Source organism: Pempheris klunzingeri, chromosome 23, assembly GCF_042242105.1.
Source record: "Pempheris klunzingeri isolate RE-2024b chromosome 23, fPemKlu1.hap1, whole genome shotgun sequence".
Lineage (NCBI taxonomy): Eukaryota > Metazoa > Chordata > Actinopteri > Acropomatiformes > Pempheridae > Pempheris > Pempheris klunzingeri.
Genome location: NC_092034.1, coordinates 5,628,702 through 5,642,423, shown reverse-complemented (window position 1 = coordinate 5,642,423; position 13,722 = coordinate 5,628,702). Strand labels below are relative to the sequence as shown.

The 13,722-nt window shown below is 43.6% G+C and overlaps 1 protein-coding gene across 1 annotated transcript; it reads right to left on the bottom strand.

Moving 5' to 3' along the window:
- On the bottom strand, window positions 1-13,491 carry rin1b (Ras and Rab interactor 1b). The gene is made up of 11 exons (XM_070855100.1): window positions 13,348-13,491; window positions 12,742-12,856; window positions 12,427-12,499; window positions 11,085-11,176; window positions 10,181-10,362; window positions 9,571-9,852; window positions 8,852-9,413; window positions 5,286-5,594; window positions 4,281-4,412; window positions 3,515-3,684; window positions 1-324 (listed from the first exon to the last, which is right to left on the bottom strand). The coding sequence occupies exons 1-11, from the start codon at window positions 13,489-13,491 to the stop codon at window positions 1-3; spliced, it is 2,385 nt and encodes a 794-aa protein (XP_070711201.1).
- Window positions 13,492-13,722: the final 231 nt, after the last annotated feature.

Below are 13,722 nucleotides of genomic sequence, written 5' to 3'. Positions count from 1 at the left end.
TCACTCCTCACACACCGACTCGCTCAGGTCCACGGCACCACCTCTGGTGAGCCGCCGCATCTTGCTGAAGTCGTGGTCGGTCCTCAGGTAGGAGAGCGAGGGGCCTCCCTCGCTGTGGCTGGCCAGGTCCTGGGGCTGGGCCTGAGGCGGCAGGGCCCTCATCTCGCCTCCGCTGCGCCAGTACAGGGTGTATTGTTGCGGGTCGGACACTCCAAAGGTGGCGGCACACAGCTGCGCCAGGGCCTGGCTGGTCTCCCCGGCTCTCCACTGCAACGTCCGCACGGCGCTTTGCTCCCCGTCCTGGAACAGTATCCTAACGCACCTCTGGAGGGAGGAAGGGAGGGAGGGATGGAGGCAGGAGAGATAAAGAGAAAAAAAGGAGTGAATATATACTGTATTCATGCGAAACAGAGGTCAAGAGGCTTATGGAGTGAGGGCAAAAGAGTGGGAGGAGAGAGAGATGGAGCCAGAGGAGGAGTGAGAGCGGTGCGAGCACACAGCCTCATAATCCACTACAATAAATGAACCACAATGATGTCCATAATAATAAATTCTCTCTGAAACAAAGCTTCTACTTCCCACACACACACACACACACACTCACACACACAACCAGTAAGTCCGAGAGCTTTACATGAAAATCATCCTCATCGGGGAAATTGCTCTTTTCTCTGCAGCTTCATTGACAAACTCCCAGTTTTAATCCACTAGAGAATGTCCACGTCCAAACTGATCAAATATATAATCCATTAAGCTCGCTCTACCTTGGTGTTCGGCTGAAGTTTTCCCTCTGCGCTTTAATCCAAGCAGAAACTTTTTGACATTTTTGAAACAAGGAAAAGCGATCAAACAAACAACTAACGAGTCTGTCTCAACAATTGCCACTCTTCAAACACTTACCGCCAATTGTGCTGTACCTAAGCTTTTATATAATGTCAGATTCCACCTACAGACGCCCTCACAACTCTCTTTAAAACACACACACACACACACACACACACACAGTGAAAACATACTGAACATAATCCTTTTACCAAACATCCATCCTTGAGAAACCAGTGAGAACCTGCCACACACAGACACACACACACACACACACACGCACGTGCGCGCACACACACACACACACACACACACCACATCCTACCTGCACACAGCTACCACCCCGACGCACATACACAAATACAAATGCACAGGTGGCCAAATATGCTCTACAAAAAAAGAAAAACACACACCAGCAATCACAATCAATCAACAGGTCTGCCATCATCAAAACTTACAGAGTCACTGAGCTCCTCGCTGTCCGTGTGCATATTGTGTTTGCCTGCTTCGATGGGTAGATGCAGCTCAATAAATTTCATGTTATCTGACCGCCCACTTCTTCATAGCACTTGGCTCACTGATCCCCGCCTGTGTCAGTGGAAAATCTGGCTGCCGGGTGAGTTAGATCGGCTATTTGAAGCCAGGAGAGGCACCACGTGACGAGACAGAAACGTTGTGGATGACAATGCCTTTTTTCCATGGCATCTGGTGGACTGTTTTACCAATCTGGGCCCGGGAGAGTGATAATAAGAGAGTGTAGGTAAACACCACCGTGTGTGTGTGTGTGTGTGTGTGTCTCTGTGTGTGTGTGCATTAGTGCATGCCCTCTGTAAGCTGGTGGTCCCAGATCAGCGGATTACTTCTAAAAATGTCTAAAAACTAATCCCCTGAAATGAATTTGAAACATGTTTGCACGCAATAAGGGGGGATTCTAGGTGTGTTGATGGATGGCCTACTGTTCCACTGAAAATCGTCACCTTTTGCTTGACCTCTAAAAAATGTAGGTTATTTATTTTTTTTTTTTAAACGTCCCCTGAGCTCAACACTGAGTCAAACAACTGTCACATCTGTAGGATAATCTGATGCTGCTCAACCGGCGTCGCCATCAGTGTAATTAATGTAAAGCCTGACCACGATCTCATTGTTTTTTCCTGCTGCATGTGTCTTTTTCTGCCATTTGACAGACATAAAACGTGATTTGTGAAATTCTCGATGATTCTTAGTGTCTATTTGAAACTCCTTTAAGTACCAGGTTAGTTTGGGACCAGGATATTAGACAGACAAGTACTCCAAAACCAGGAAGACTTTTAAAAGCCAAGCTGTGTAAAACCTCATCAAAGCTTTTTACAACTGTGACCTGGACTGATCCATCAGACAACGAGACAATCCATCTACACACTATATCATACAGTAACTGATGTTTGTATTCCCTGTCTGTTGGGTTTTATGTATTTAAACTGTAACTGTTGTGGTGTCTGTGCCTGGTCTCCCTTTGGAAAAAAAGAGATTTCAATCTAAAGGAACTTCCTTTAAATAAATGAATCTTTCTTACTGTACATACAGAGACAAGTTTCACCGGAGTCAAATTCCTTGTTTGCTTGTACAAACTTGGCCAATAAAGTTGATTCTGATTCTGATGAATTAATAGGTCATGTCCAAAGCACATATTCTAAAAAAAAAACCCAACAGAAGTCGATATGGTGACAGACTGAACTTTTCGGTGCTTTTCATATTGCCTTATGGTGGAAAGTAACTAAGTACATTTACTCAAGTACCAGTGCTGTACTTACTTGAGGTACTTGGACTTTACTTGAGTGTTTCCCCCTTGTGCTACTTTATACTTCCACTCCACATTACAGATGCAAATATTTTTACTCCACTACATTTATTAGACAGCTTTAGTTATTAGTTACTTATGAGGTTCAGATTGATGATACAAATTATACAATGAATAAATCGTGATGTAATATTATAGGCAAATATTAAAAAAAACAACAACTCAGCAGAATATAAATATAGCTCCACCTTTACCAGCTGCATAATCTAAGTGATGAGTGTTTATAACTAAATTCAATAATATAACATACATTATTCTGAAATGGGACATTTTAGTATAATGACTTACTTTACTTTTAGTGCTTTAAGTACAGTTTGATGCTTATACATGTTTACTTTTAATTGTAACAGAGTATTGTTACTTTTACTTCTGTGAAAGATCTAAAAGTACTTCTTCCACCGCTGCCCTCAGCCAACCTCCATCCAAATCAGCCCCACAACCCCAGCAGTTGTTGCCATGGTAACAATTAATGGGGATCCAAATAATCAATAAACGACAACTTAAGATGGTCAGATATTCGGCCCAAATTCGGTATTTTACAACAACCCATTCATCATAAGCATCGACAGTTATCCAAAGAAAAAATAAATGGTAAATTATTTCATATAAAACTTCAATTTGTTTTTCTTAAGTTGAATCTTTCTGTACAGTCAATCATGGACTGGAGGATATTCCATAGAAATGTTTCTCTGCATAATAAGCAGGAGTTCCTATTGTGTGCACATCAATCAGCTCTTCACACAGGGCAGCTGTGTGTGACAGCTACAAAGTACATTACTGTATCAACCCACACATACTGCAACACTGCCAGTGTTTACGTGGTGCACCACCTCCATCGTAACACCTGGAACCTACCTGGCTCTGCTGGTTCTCCTTTTGTCTCTGGGCCTCTCGGCTCCGTCTGCTGCTCCACTCCTTCAGAGCCTCCTGGGCCTCCGGCGTCAGGCAGCCTGAGAGCGGCTGCTCCCTGTCCAGGCTCTGGATCAGACACAGGCTGGCATACACGCTGGTCAGGTAGTACCCACCTGGAGAGAAAAAACAGAGGCTGCAGAATGACAAAGAGGTAAAAACCTCACTAACCCTTGCAATACAGACTACTTACCCCCGAGCAGCTATACATAACAAACAACCTATGACTTGTGATTAATGAACAGGTATCACTATTACTACTACTACAAGTACTACAAGTAGCAACAGTCATAAAAGTATAACATACTCATTAAAAACTGACTTTAAACATTTAGCTAATTAATTAACATGTAGATGGACAGAAAATTAATCACCGATTAGTCACTGATTCATATTTTAGAAAAAAAATTGCTAAACTTTCACTGGTTGTGGCTTCTCAAATCTGGATATCTCCTGCTTTTTCTTAGTCTTGCGTGTTAGTCAAATCAAAAATTAATCAATGAATGCAATAAATAATTGACTTACTGATAAGAAAATGATTACTAATCGTAGCCCTAATTACATCATTGACAACTAAGTGGTAGTAAAGTTACTTCTGGGTATTATAATGTATTTTGACCAAACAATCCTCTTTCTTCCGCCGACAAACAACACGATCTGTTATCTGTTTCACTAATTAAAAGATATTTGACCTAAAGAGTTTAGGTCGTACCCTCTCCTCCGAGCCAGGAGGGCTCCAGCAGCTCCATCATGTACTCCACATCTATCAGGATGCGAGGCCTGTTACACTCCACAATCACGTAAGACAACGACGGCAGGAAGTCGTCCCAGCTCACTTCCTGTCCTGGAAAGAAGATAACAAGACAGTAATCAGGGAAAGCTATCATCTTAAATTTCCAAAATATCACACGTTACTGACGTGATACACTAATGTGATACACTAACCTGCTGCCACCAGCAGCAGCAGGTTGTGATGGAAAGCAGGCAGGTCGTGCTACAGCTCACACAGACACTGAATGTTCGAGGTGAAGAGCTTTCAGAAGTCAGAAGATTCTTGCCTTTGTAAAGATTAGTGACCTTCAGCCCTTTTACAGGGAAGCTTTCAAGCAGCAAAGTATGTTTAACCTCTTAAGACCCGAGCTCTTGTTTGATATGCATTTTTTATTTCTCCTTGCTATTTGGGCTTATTGGATCCTGATAAGTATAAAACCTAAAGCATCATCTTTTTACATGGTGTAGTTTTAGAGAAACATTATGTCCACATATGTGGACAATCGGTCTTAATTTCCAGAAAACACAATAAAGTCACCTTTGTGCAAAACTCTTTATTTCCACCCTGAACATAGCAGTTTTTTTTCCTGACTGCTTTTGCATGTATTTATAACACATACAACACATATTTTGAACATGTTTTGAAAATCACGGTGCAAAAAACAATATGAAATATCAAAAATTTTGCCCACATACATGTCCATACGGCCCCAGCTAAGCAGAATTAACTACTATGGTAATATAACCCAAAATGTGATGTCCACGCATGTGTACGCCAGGTCTTTAGAGGTTAAAATGTTACAGCAAGTGAAATATTTCCAGTTTTATGTGATTACAGAAACTTAAAATCAGTGTATTTCTATTACTAAGGACTATTCTTAATAAAGTTGTTTTGAAAGTTATAGTAAAGCCTTAAAATCCAATGAAATAATGCATCTGTTCTCACCATGTAAGGACCCCATGGCCTTGTGGACGCACTTGCACACTTGCAGCAGCATCAGCACCTTGTCGATGGGCGAGTGCGTCCTCTGCATCAGGACCAGCTTCTGCTTCACCCTCTCCACCTCGCGGCTGTCGGGGACGCCCGTCCGCACACCGAGCCGCTCCATGGCGGCGTCCCCCTTCAGGCGCAGCAGGTTTTGGGTGAGGCGCTGGCTGCTGCCGTCCTGATTGTGCAGCTCAACCAGAGCTTTTTCAAGGTGGGACCTCAGAGGCCTGAGCACACAGGAGAACATGGCTCGCTCCAGCGCAAGGTCTGAGGGCAGAGGGAGGGGTTCATTGTTTGGCAGACATTTTAGTACATAGAATTGCCTGGGTTTTGCTCTGTGTTTTGCTTATTTCATCATTTGCGAGTAGAGAAATGTGTCTGCATATCTAGAGGCACTGGCAAGAGGCCCAGAAAGGTATGCTGATCATTGCAATGGATTTGTTAGGGTGAATGAAGGGTCAAAATGACGCGTGGAAGTAAAAACATTAAAAATCTATCAAAAAGCGCAATAAAACACAAGTTATAGCCTTAAATCAACACATTCTGACACATACTTGACAAATGTTACCATTCTAACTTGCCCAAAAGGTAGACTTTATTGCAGGGATGCTGCACTGGGTTGCATCAGATTGTACAGGAGTTCATGTTTTTTGTCCACCTTGCGTAAAGTCAAGAAAGTGTGTTTTTAAATCTGGGAATCACACAGTATGAAAATCCAACAGGACTCTTCATACACTGTGATTCACCCCATATTCACCTCCATGCACGGCTGGATTAACCTGCTGGTTCTAAGCAGCTGTTTCTCCCCCTTCCCGTGCAATATTTATACCTCCTCTATGCCGACGCATCTCTTACTCTCTTACTCTATGATAATTTGATTAAGCATGTTAATTGTTGGAAAGCTAAGTGCTGTCAGCTAAGACGCATCAGTTAATAGTTAGATATTAGCTGAGTGTCAATTAAAAGCCAGCTGTCAGCTATGTAGCACTTAAGTTCAATTCAATTCAATTTATTTGTATAGCCCAATATCACAACAGTGCTTTACAAAGTTCACTGAAATAAACAAGTGTAAGCGTAAGGTGTAATGTAAATTATTGTGCTTATTACATGGCTTCATACTAAAGAAATCATTTGACATGAAATATTGACTTAAAATGACTTAGGCAGCTGTAAGCTACGTGCCAGCTAAAAGTCATCAAGTTCAGCGTGTTGGCATATGTTTTTGTACTTTGTTTCCCAATAAATAGTTCTATATAATTAAATGAATATATTATGGATAGCTCAGCAAACTAGGCTAATTGCCTCTTAGCTCTTGCCGAAGACTTAACACGCCGATATGAGAGTGATATCGGTCATCTGACTCTTTATATAATAACTGTATTTCCCTATCAAAACGTGCTCTGTCATCAAGCTTAAACGAGACCATTTGTCTTCGCACCTGAAAAGCTAATATTGTGAAGGCGCACATTGTTTTTTTTTTGCCTGACAACAGTGAAATGTCATCCACACACTCGTGGCCATGCTACACATGCGCGCGTGCTCTAACACGCGGAAGCACACACCCTCTGTGGTCCTCCTGCTGTCAGTGGGCAGTCCTGACTGAGGGGGTATCAATCCTCCGGCACACACTGTTTTCCACTAATCATAAACATCCTCCTCTCCATCCTCCTCATCCTTCATGTATCCCTCATATATAATCCCCCAACACCCCCCATCCTCTCTACCTTACTATATCACCCTCCTTGTGATTTATCATTCACACCCTCCATCCTCTGTTTCTCTTCCTCCCTCTCAGCATCCCTCTCCTTAACCACCTCTGGAGACTAACAGATTACATGTAATGTGATTACAGCCTTTCTAGTTACTGGTTACTGTATTTTATTTTCTGTTATAACTCAGAGATGTGTAATTGATTACATTTTCAAAGTATCCTGCCTATTTCTATCCCTCCCTCCCACCCTCCCCTGAATCGTGCTGCTCTTCAAGTGAGCGTGGGACTGTGATATCTTTTTATGATAAACGAGGGGGAGAAAAAAAAAAAATGTAAATGCCTCCCACCAACGCAATGCGAGATAAATCAGAGTGCACGAAGGAAGGACGGGAGGAAGGAAGGCAGCGGCCGACCGCTCTCCCCTGAAGCCTCTGCACTGCCAGGCAACCATCCATCATCACACATTTACACACACAAACACACCTGCGCACACGCACACACACACACACACACACACACACACGCTCAGCTGCACACAAAGGAGTCCAAAAAAGACAAAACCTACGCACAGGACTGTGTCAAAAGATCTAACTCGAATCCTTCCAAAGTAACACCCTGCAGTGTCTTTACATTAATGAGAAGAATCACACTTTGAAAGCGATGGATGTGAGTGCAGGCGCGTCGGGCAGGGCTTTCCTAATGCTGTTTTCTAAATACCAGAGACAATATGAGCTCCGCTGAATGAGGCTCTACCCCCCCACGCAAACTACTTTGTGTTGACAGTGCCTTTCACTGGAGCCTGGGCAGCCCACCATTTATCAGAAAACAGTGTCTGTTTCCATAAACCTGCGTCCTCTGGCACTGCGCTCTATTGAATCAGTGATTTCTAATAGTACAGTTTTTTTTCCTCCATATTTTTCTCTCCTCCACCTCCCTGCTGCACTCACCGTCTCCTCATCTTGTTACGCTGAACTAATCATGCATATGTGAAATTCACAAGGTTGAGAGGCTCAAAATGTAATCCAGCACTGTCAGCTAAATTTAAATAGATTATTCACTCAGTGACTTACTTTGCCGATAAAAATCAAAAGAATTCAGAGTAAAATGACTCTTATGTGTATGGTTCCACAATGGAAATATGTTTTTTTTACTTAATTTCTAAATTGGAAACCCATTGAAATGAGGCGTACTTTATGAGAGATGTGTGTCTAAACTTTTGACTGGCACTGTGCATCATTTATTTATTATTTTCACATCTTTGGCTGGTGTGTATTATCTTCTATCATAACTTTGTTTGGCTTTTTATCTGGTTCAGTTAAAGATCAGATAGAGTAAGTGTTCTAACTGTCCATCCTCATTGATTAGAAAGAAAGATAAAAGGACAAAGGCAGGAGCAGACTGTCGATGGTTGGGTTAAACCTCAGTGGGAGACAGTTTTTCCAAGTTCAGTAAATCTAGGACTGGGCTCCAAAGAAAAAAGAGAATTATTCTACTTCTGCTACTTAATGAAGAAGTAAAAACTTGACTTATTAATTTCTGCTATCTTTTACTGAAAAAATTGAAAGATTAGCAGAACTGAGCAACTCGAGTGTGAATATTGTTCAAAAGAAACGGACTCACTCGTGCATGAGCTGCATTACTTTAATTTGAGCAGTAAAGTGTGTCTGTTCCTTCTCCTGGGAGTCCAAAAGCCATTTGAAGGTCATCAGTCTGTATTTCAAAGACATATTCGTGGTTTTACTGTGTTTTACGTTGATGTGAGTAGTTGGGTGTTTTGACACATGAACCACTTGACACATTGGTGTTTGTTTACCTTTCTCGTTTTCTGGCACCAGGGTTTCAATGGGAGGCTCCAGCTCTCCGCTGTCCACCAGGCAGCACTTGGCCTGGGACAGAAAGAGGCGCAGACCCTGCAGGAGCTGCACGGAGGTCACACGTGACGAGGAAGAGGACGACGATGAGGAAGAGGAAGCCAGGGATTTGAGCGCCTCTCTCTGCTCCAGCAGGAAGTCCTGAACCATGCCCCCGAAGGTGGAGCGCCTGTCTCTGGACAGCTCCTCCACCAGTCGTGTCAGCCGCTTGTCCGGAGCAAAGAAACACACAAACGCCTCGCTCATCCGGTGCAGCCCACCACGGCCTCGAGAGCGCATGAGCGGCGGGCGCTGGTAGATGTGAGTCTGGGCTTGGGCCATGCTCTCTAGATCTGAATCCGAGTCATTGTCCTCGTCCATGCTGCTGAAGGAGCTGCTGCTGTCGAGCTCGGCCAGGGACGGAGCCGGGCGGCGCTCCAGGGCCAGAACCGCCACCTCGATGCTTGGCTCCTCGGCTCGGGCGGCCTGCTGGGGCTTTGGAGGCTCCTCCACTTTTTCAGATGTCTTGAGCAGGACAGAATTGATCATTTTAGAGCACAAACCAAATTACTGAATGAATCAAACATAAATATAAGCCAAAGAGAGGTTAACAATGCTTTTCCATGTGGGTTCAGTCAAAAGACTCACTGAGGGCTTGCATGTATCTGCTAATGCCCCTTACTTGTGGCACAAAGGCAGACATCATGTCCTCTTCATCCGCAGAGCCAGGTGATACAGCAGGGGTTCTCCTCAGGACACCCGCCCCGGGGTGAACTCTTCTCTGTGGGTTGGCGCCGGACTTCTGCAGCCTCTCTGACCCGTTGGAATGCTCACCTGATGAGGAAGGTGAGTACGAGCCGACCCCCTCGAGGGACAGGTTCATGGAGGATTCGGAGAGCCGGAGCCGCATGCTGCGCTTGAAGCGGTGCCGTTTGTTGGAGGCACTGTGGTTTACGAGTTGTGGCTGCTGTAGAAGAGATGGATTCAGTTGGATTTTTCAAATGCACAAGCTATTATATTAGCAATCATAGAGGAGGATGGATCTACAGCACTTGTAATGCAAGTTACTTTTAAAAATGTGAGCTTTTCAAAAACTAAACAAAACCTGACTGACTTTTTTTTAAAACACATTTTCAACTACTTTTCACTGATCTTGCTAAACAATGCTCTGGCATCATATTATGGACAATGTGAAGTTTCAATTAAGGTAAAATGCAAGAAAAATCACCAAAACTGAGTCCTTAAACCGTGTCAGAGAACACCAGCATAACCACACCACCTTCGCTACTAACCTTGCTGACCTCCAGCTGTAGGAAGAGCGGGTTGATGAAGCAGAGTTTGCCTTGTCTCCCCCGGGTCAGCAGGGGGCATCGGTCCTGGGTCGCCGCCGTCTGACCCCGGCTGCTGCTGGTTGACGCACCTGCGTCCACCGGCCCGTTTTGTAGCTCTGCAGCAGACGGAGCGCTCCAGAAGTCTAGTGGGAGATCCAGGAAGAAGTTTGGATACCAAAGTTTCGCGGTTACACATTAATAATTTCAAATGTTGGAAGATTTTGCAAAAAATAGCAATCAAACAAAACATACACAAGCAGCATTATGTGCTGTATAACGGAAGCTTCTCTACTGCAGTCTGACTGGAGCGGACTGATTTTGCAGAGTCGAGGTGTTTTTGTCTTTGAGCTGCAGTCAGTGACACATACTGTATCTTGTGTAGTTTTTAGCCTTCTTGAAGTCACACCTCGCTCTCTGCTGCACCGCACCAGTACGCTACCATGTTAAAACAGATGCAAGCTGACAGTCACTACTTCAGTTATTCGTTCACTTTCTCACATTTCCAATAAGCCGCTAAAGAGAAGCCGTTACAGAGGAGCATTTGCTAAGTAGCACCAAACACAAAAAACAAGTGCAGCTGATGAATGTCATTAGTTTTGCTGGTGTTTGGTTAATGTTAACAAATTAACATTTTGACTTTGAGATGAAAAGTGAAGTGTTCATCAAAGTTATTACAGTTAACCCTGGAGGAATAATTTAAATGTAATATAAAATAAATTTGCTGAGATATTGCAGTTTAGAGCAGCGATGGACTGATCGGCGGACAGCCATCATGCTAGTGTGGCTGAAGGGATAATCTATCATTATTTGGGGAAAGTGACGAAGTACAGTTTCAGTTGAGTTTGAAGCTCCTCAGTCATTGTACCTTGTCCCATGTGTGAGATGGCCTCCAGCTGCCTGTGTGTCGAGGCCTTAGCGATGACATCTGGTAGCTGCAGTGGGAAGGGCAGCACATCTCTGCAGAAAAAAAGAAACATCAAAACCAAAATTAAATTACAACCTGAGCATGTGTGTGAGCAGGAGTTTTCCTGAGAGTCTTGGCTTAGTGACATCAAGTACAATGCATGGCCAAAAGTATGTGGACCAAGGGCATTAATCTCCTACTGTAAGAGCCTCCACTCTTCTGCCAGGCTGATGAGATCAGATCCCAAACTAAAGGGCGACCATGAAAAAAAAACCCAGAAGAAAGAGTATCAGGGACAGGACATAGACTATATATAAAAAGTGGATGTAGACACCATGACGTCAACCACTGGTTTATTTGAAGCTTTAAGTTTGGCTTTATGGGTGATACCATCTTGGTTTCATAGCCGTCGCCATCTTGGTTTTTTGGAGCCAAAAGTGACATTGGGCGTTTCTCAATATGCGTTCTTGTGAAACGTCATCACTCGCAGCCCAAGTACTGTTCCAATTCAAAGTTCAAAGGTCAAAATGCCCGGATGTGTGCTTGCTCCGCCCATTTTACCGAGGATGCGTCGGGTGGTGACGTGTGGACTTCTGACAGTTAAGTATCCCAGAATACTTTTCGTACCAACCAGCGGCAACAGTGGAAATGGCGGACAACACAATTGTAGCAAAACACTACAATTGTTATGTTACGGGATGTAGTTTTAAGACTTTTATGCACGTTTATAGTTTTTAAATTTCAAATCTATGGTCGATTTGACTACATACACCCTACTTGAAGATTTAAAAAAAAAAACGTTTTAAATGTTAGTGCAGTTTTTAAAGCGGAAACAAACGAGGCAGCGTTGTGTTTAATACTATGTTTGGTTTTGTTGTAAATGTGTCTTTTAATGGCGATAAAAGGAGTAGATACGTATTGATCGCTGAGGTGATGACGTCATCAAGTCCGCTGCCGTTCCCTGCGTCCTCCGGAGACTTCCGAGTGAGTCCGAACGTCCAAGTACGCCAAGTTCGGACTTGCGTACTTGGACGTTCGGACCATAAACTCATTAGGAAAATGTTTACAGAGGTAATAAATCAAGTGAGAAGTCGGGACATTTTCTAATAGACTTCGATACAATAGGACTTCTTTTCCAACCAGCAGAGTCGCCCCCTGCTGGCCATTAGAAAGAATGCTGGTTTAAGGCACTTCAGCATTGGCTCCAATTTTCAGACCCGGAAGCTACGTTCACTTCTTCATATAGTCTACAGGATGTCCACATGCTTTTGGCCACAGTGTGTCAATTAAAATAATGCATCACCTGCTGATACAGTAGAAGGCCACCAGTCGACACAGGTCAGGGAAGCTGAGCGCTGAGCTCTCCAAGGCGAAAGCTGGTTACAGAACAGTGAAAAAGAGTTTCACTGACAGCTGTGAGGGCATTTAAATTGTTTAAAATTAATAGGAAATATGGCAGCTGCAAGTCCTTCAGTGGATCCATCCTCTTTGTCCCACACTCCTTCACGCACTGTGAAGTGTATGAACTGCACTGCACTACAAACTTTAAGCGGAGAAAAGTGTATTGCCATAGCTGCAGGTGGATAACACATGCTAATCTAGCGTGTTTTATACTCACTGGAGTCCTCCTCGCAGATGAAGCACTCCTTAACAGACGAAGCGCTTTTGTCTGCTGCCACTCTAAAACACAGCACCTTCCTCTGGCTGGAGCTGCATTTACGCACCAGAAAGGTCTGTGAACAGGAGCAAGAATAAAGAACAGGGATGTTAATGTCTTTTAAGATCTATATTCTTTCCTCATGTCTTTCAGGCCAAGGCACAGATGGTCTAAGGTACAGTATTAATAGCTTCTTTACGGGACAGCTCTTCTTGTTCATGTGCATTTAATGGCAATCGTCGTGATTTTCAGTCAAACTGTTAAGAAACTGTTTAAGTGTGTGGAAGCTGCTTCTATAAGATCCAACTGATCAGTGTTTCACAATCCTGGTCCTGGAGGCCTGCATGTTTTAGACTTTTCTCTGCTCCAACACACGATTCAAATGATCAGCTCATCATCAAGCTCTGCGGATGCCTGATGGCGCCCCATTCGTTTGAATCAGGAGTGCTGGAGCAGGGAAACAACTAAAGAACTAGTAAACTTCAGATTTCTTTGTGCATTCGAAGTTTATCACTGTATTCCTCCATTCTTCTAACTGATGAGGCCATATGAGTGAGCTGTCCGTACCCCGACAGGCTCTCTGAGCAGGATGTAGAGGGCAGAGTCCTGGTTGAGTGACAGCTGCAGCCACACAGGATGAGTGAGCAGCAGACGATCCAGGATGCTGAAGGCCCGCTGGGATCCTCGCTGGGTACTGCCCACCTCCTGCATCTGAAACACATAACACAATGTTATTATATAACAACCATCAGGTGAGTTATTCCTCTCAATTATAGCAGCTCAGGGGTGACCGGCTTTAAGAACGTAATATTTTATTCTCTTTTGTTTGCCCTTTTTAGAGGATTAGCTTTGTAATGTCTGTATTTCACACCGACTTAATCATTCACCTTTATGCCACACCTATAGATTTTCTTTATGTGACAAAAAGATTGTCAATGAGTC

Coding starts and splice junctions, on each gene's coding strand:
- rin1b (XM_070855100.1), bottom strand. CDS start 13,491: ATGCAGGAGGTGGGCAGTACCCAGCGAGGATCCCAGCGGGCCTTCAGC. Junction 12,500..12,741: donor CATCTGCGAGGAGGACTCCA/GTGAGTATAAAA, acceptor TTCTGTAACCAG/CTTTCGCCTTGGAGAGCTCA. Junction 11,177..12,426: donor GCCTTCTACTGTATCAGCAG/GTGATGCATTAT, acceptor TTTTTTCTGCAG/AGATGTGCTGCCCTTCCCAC.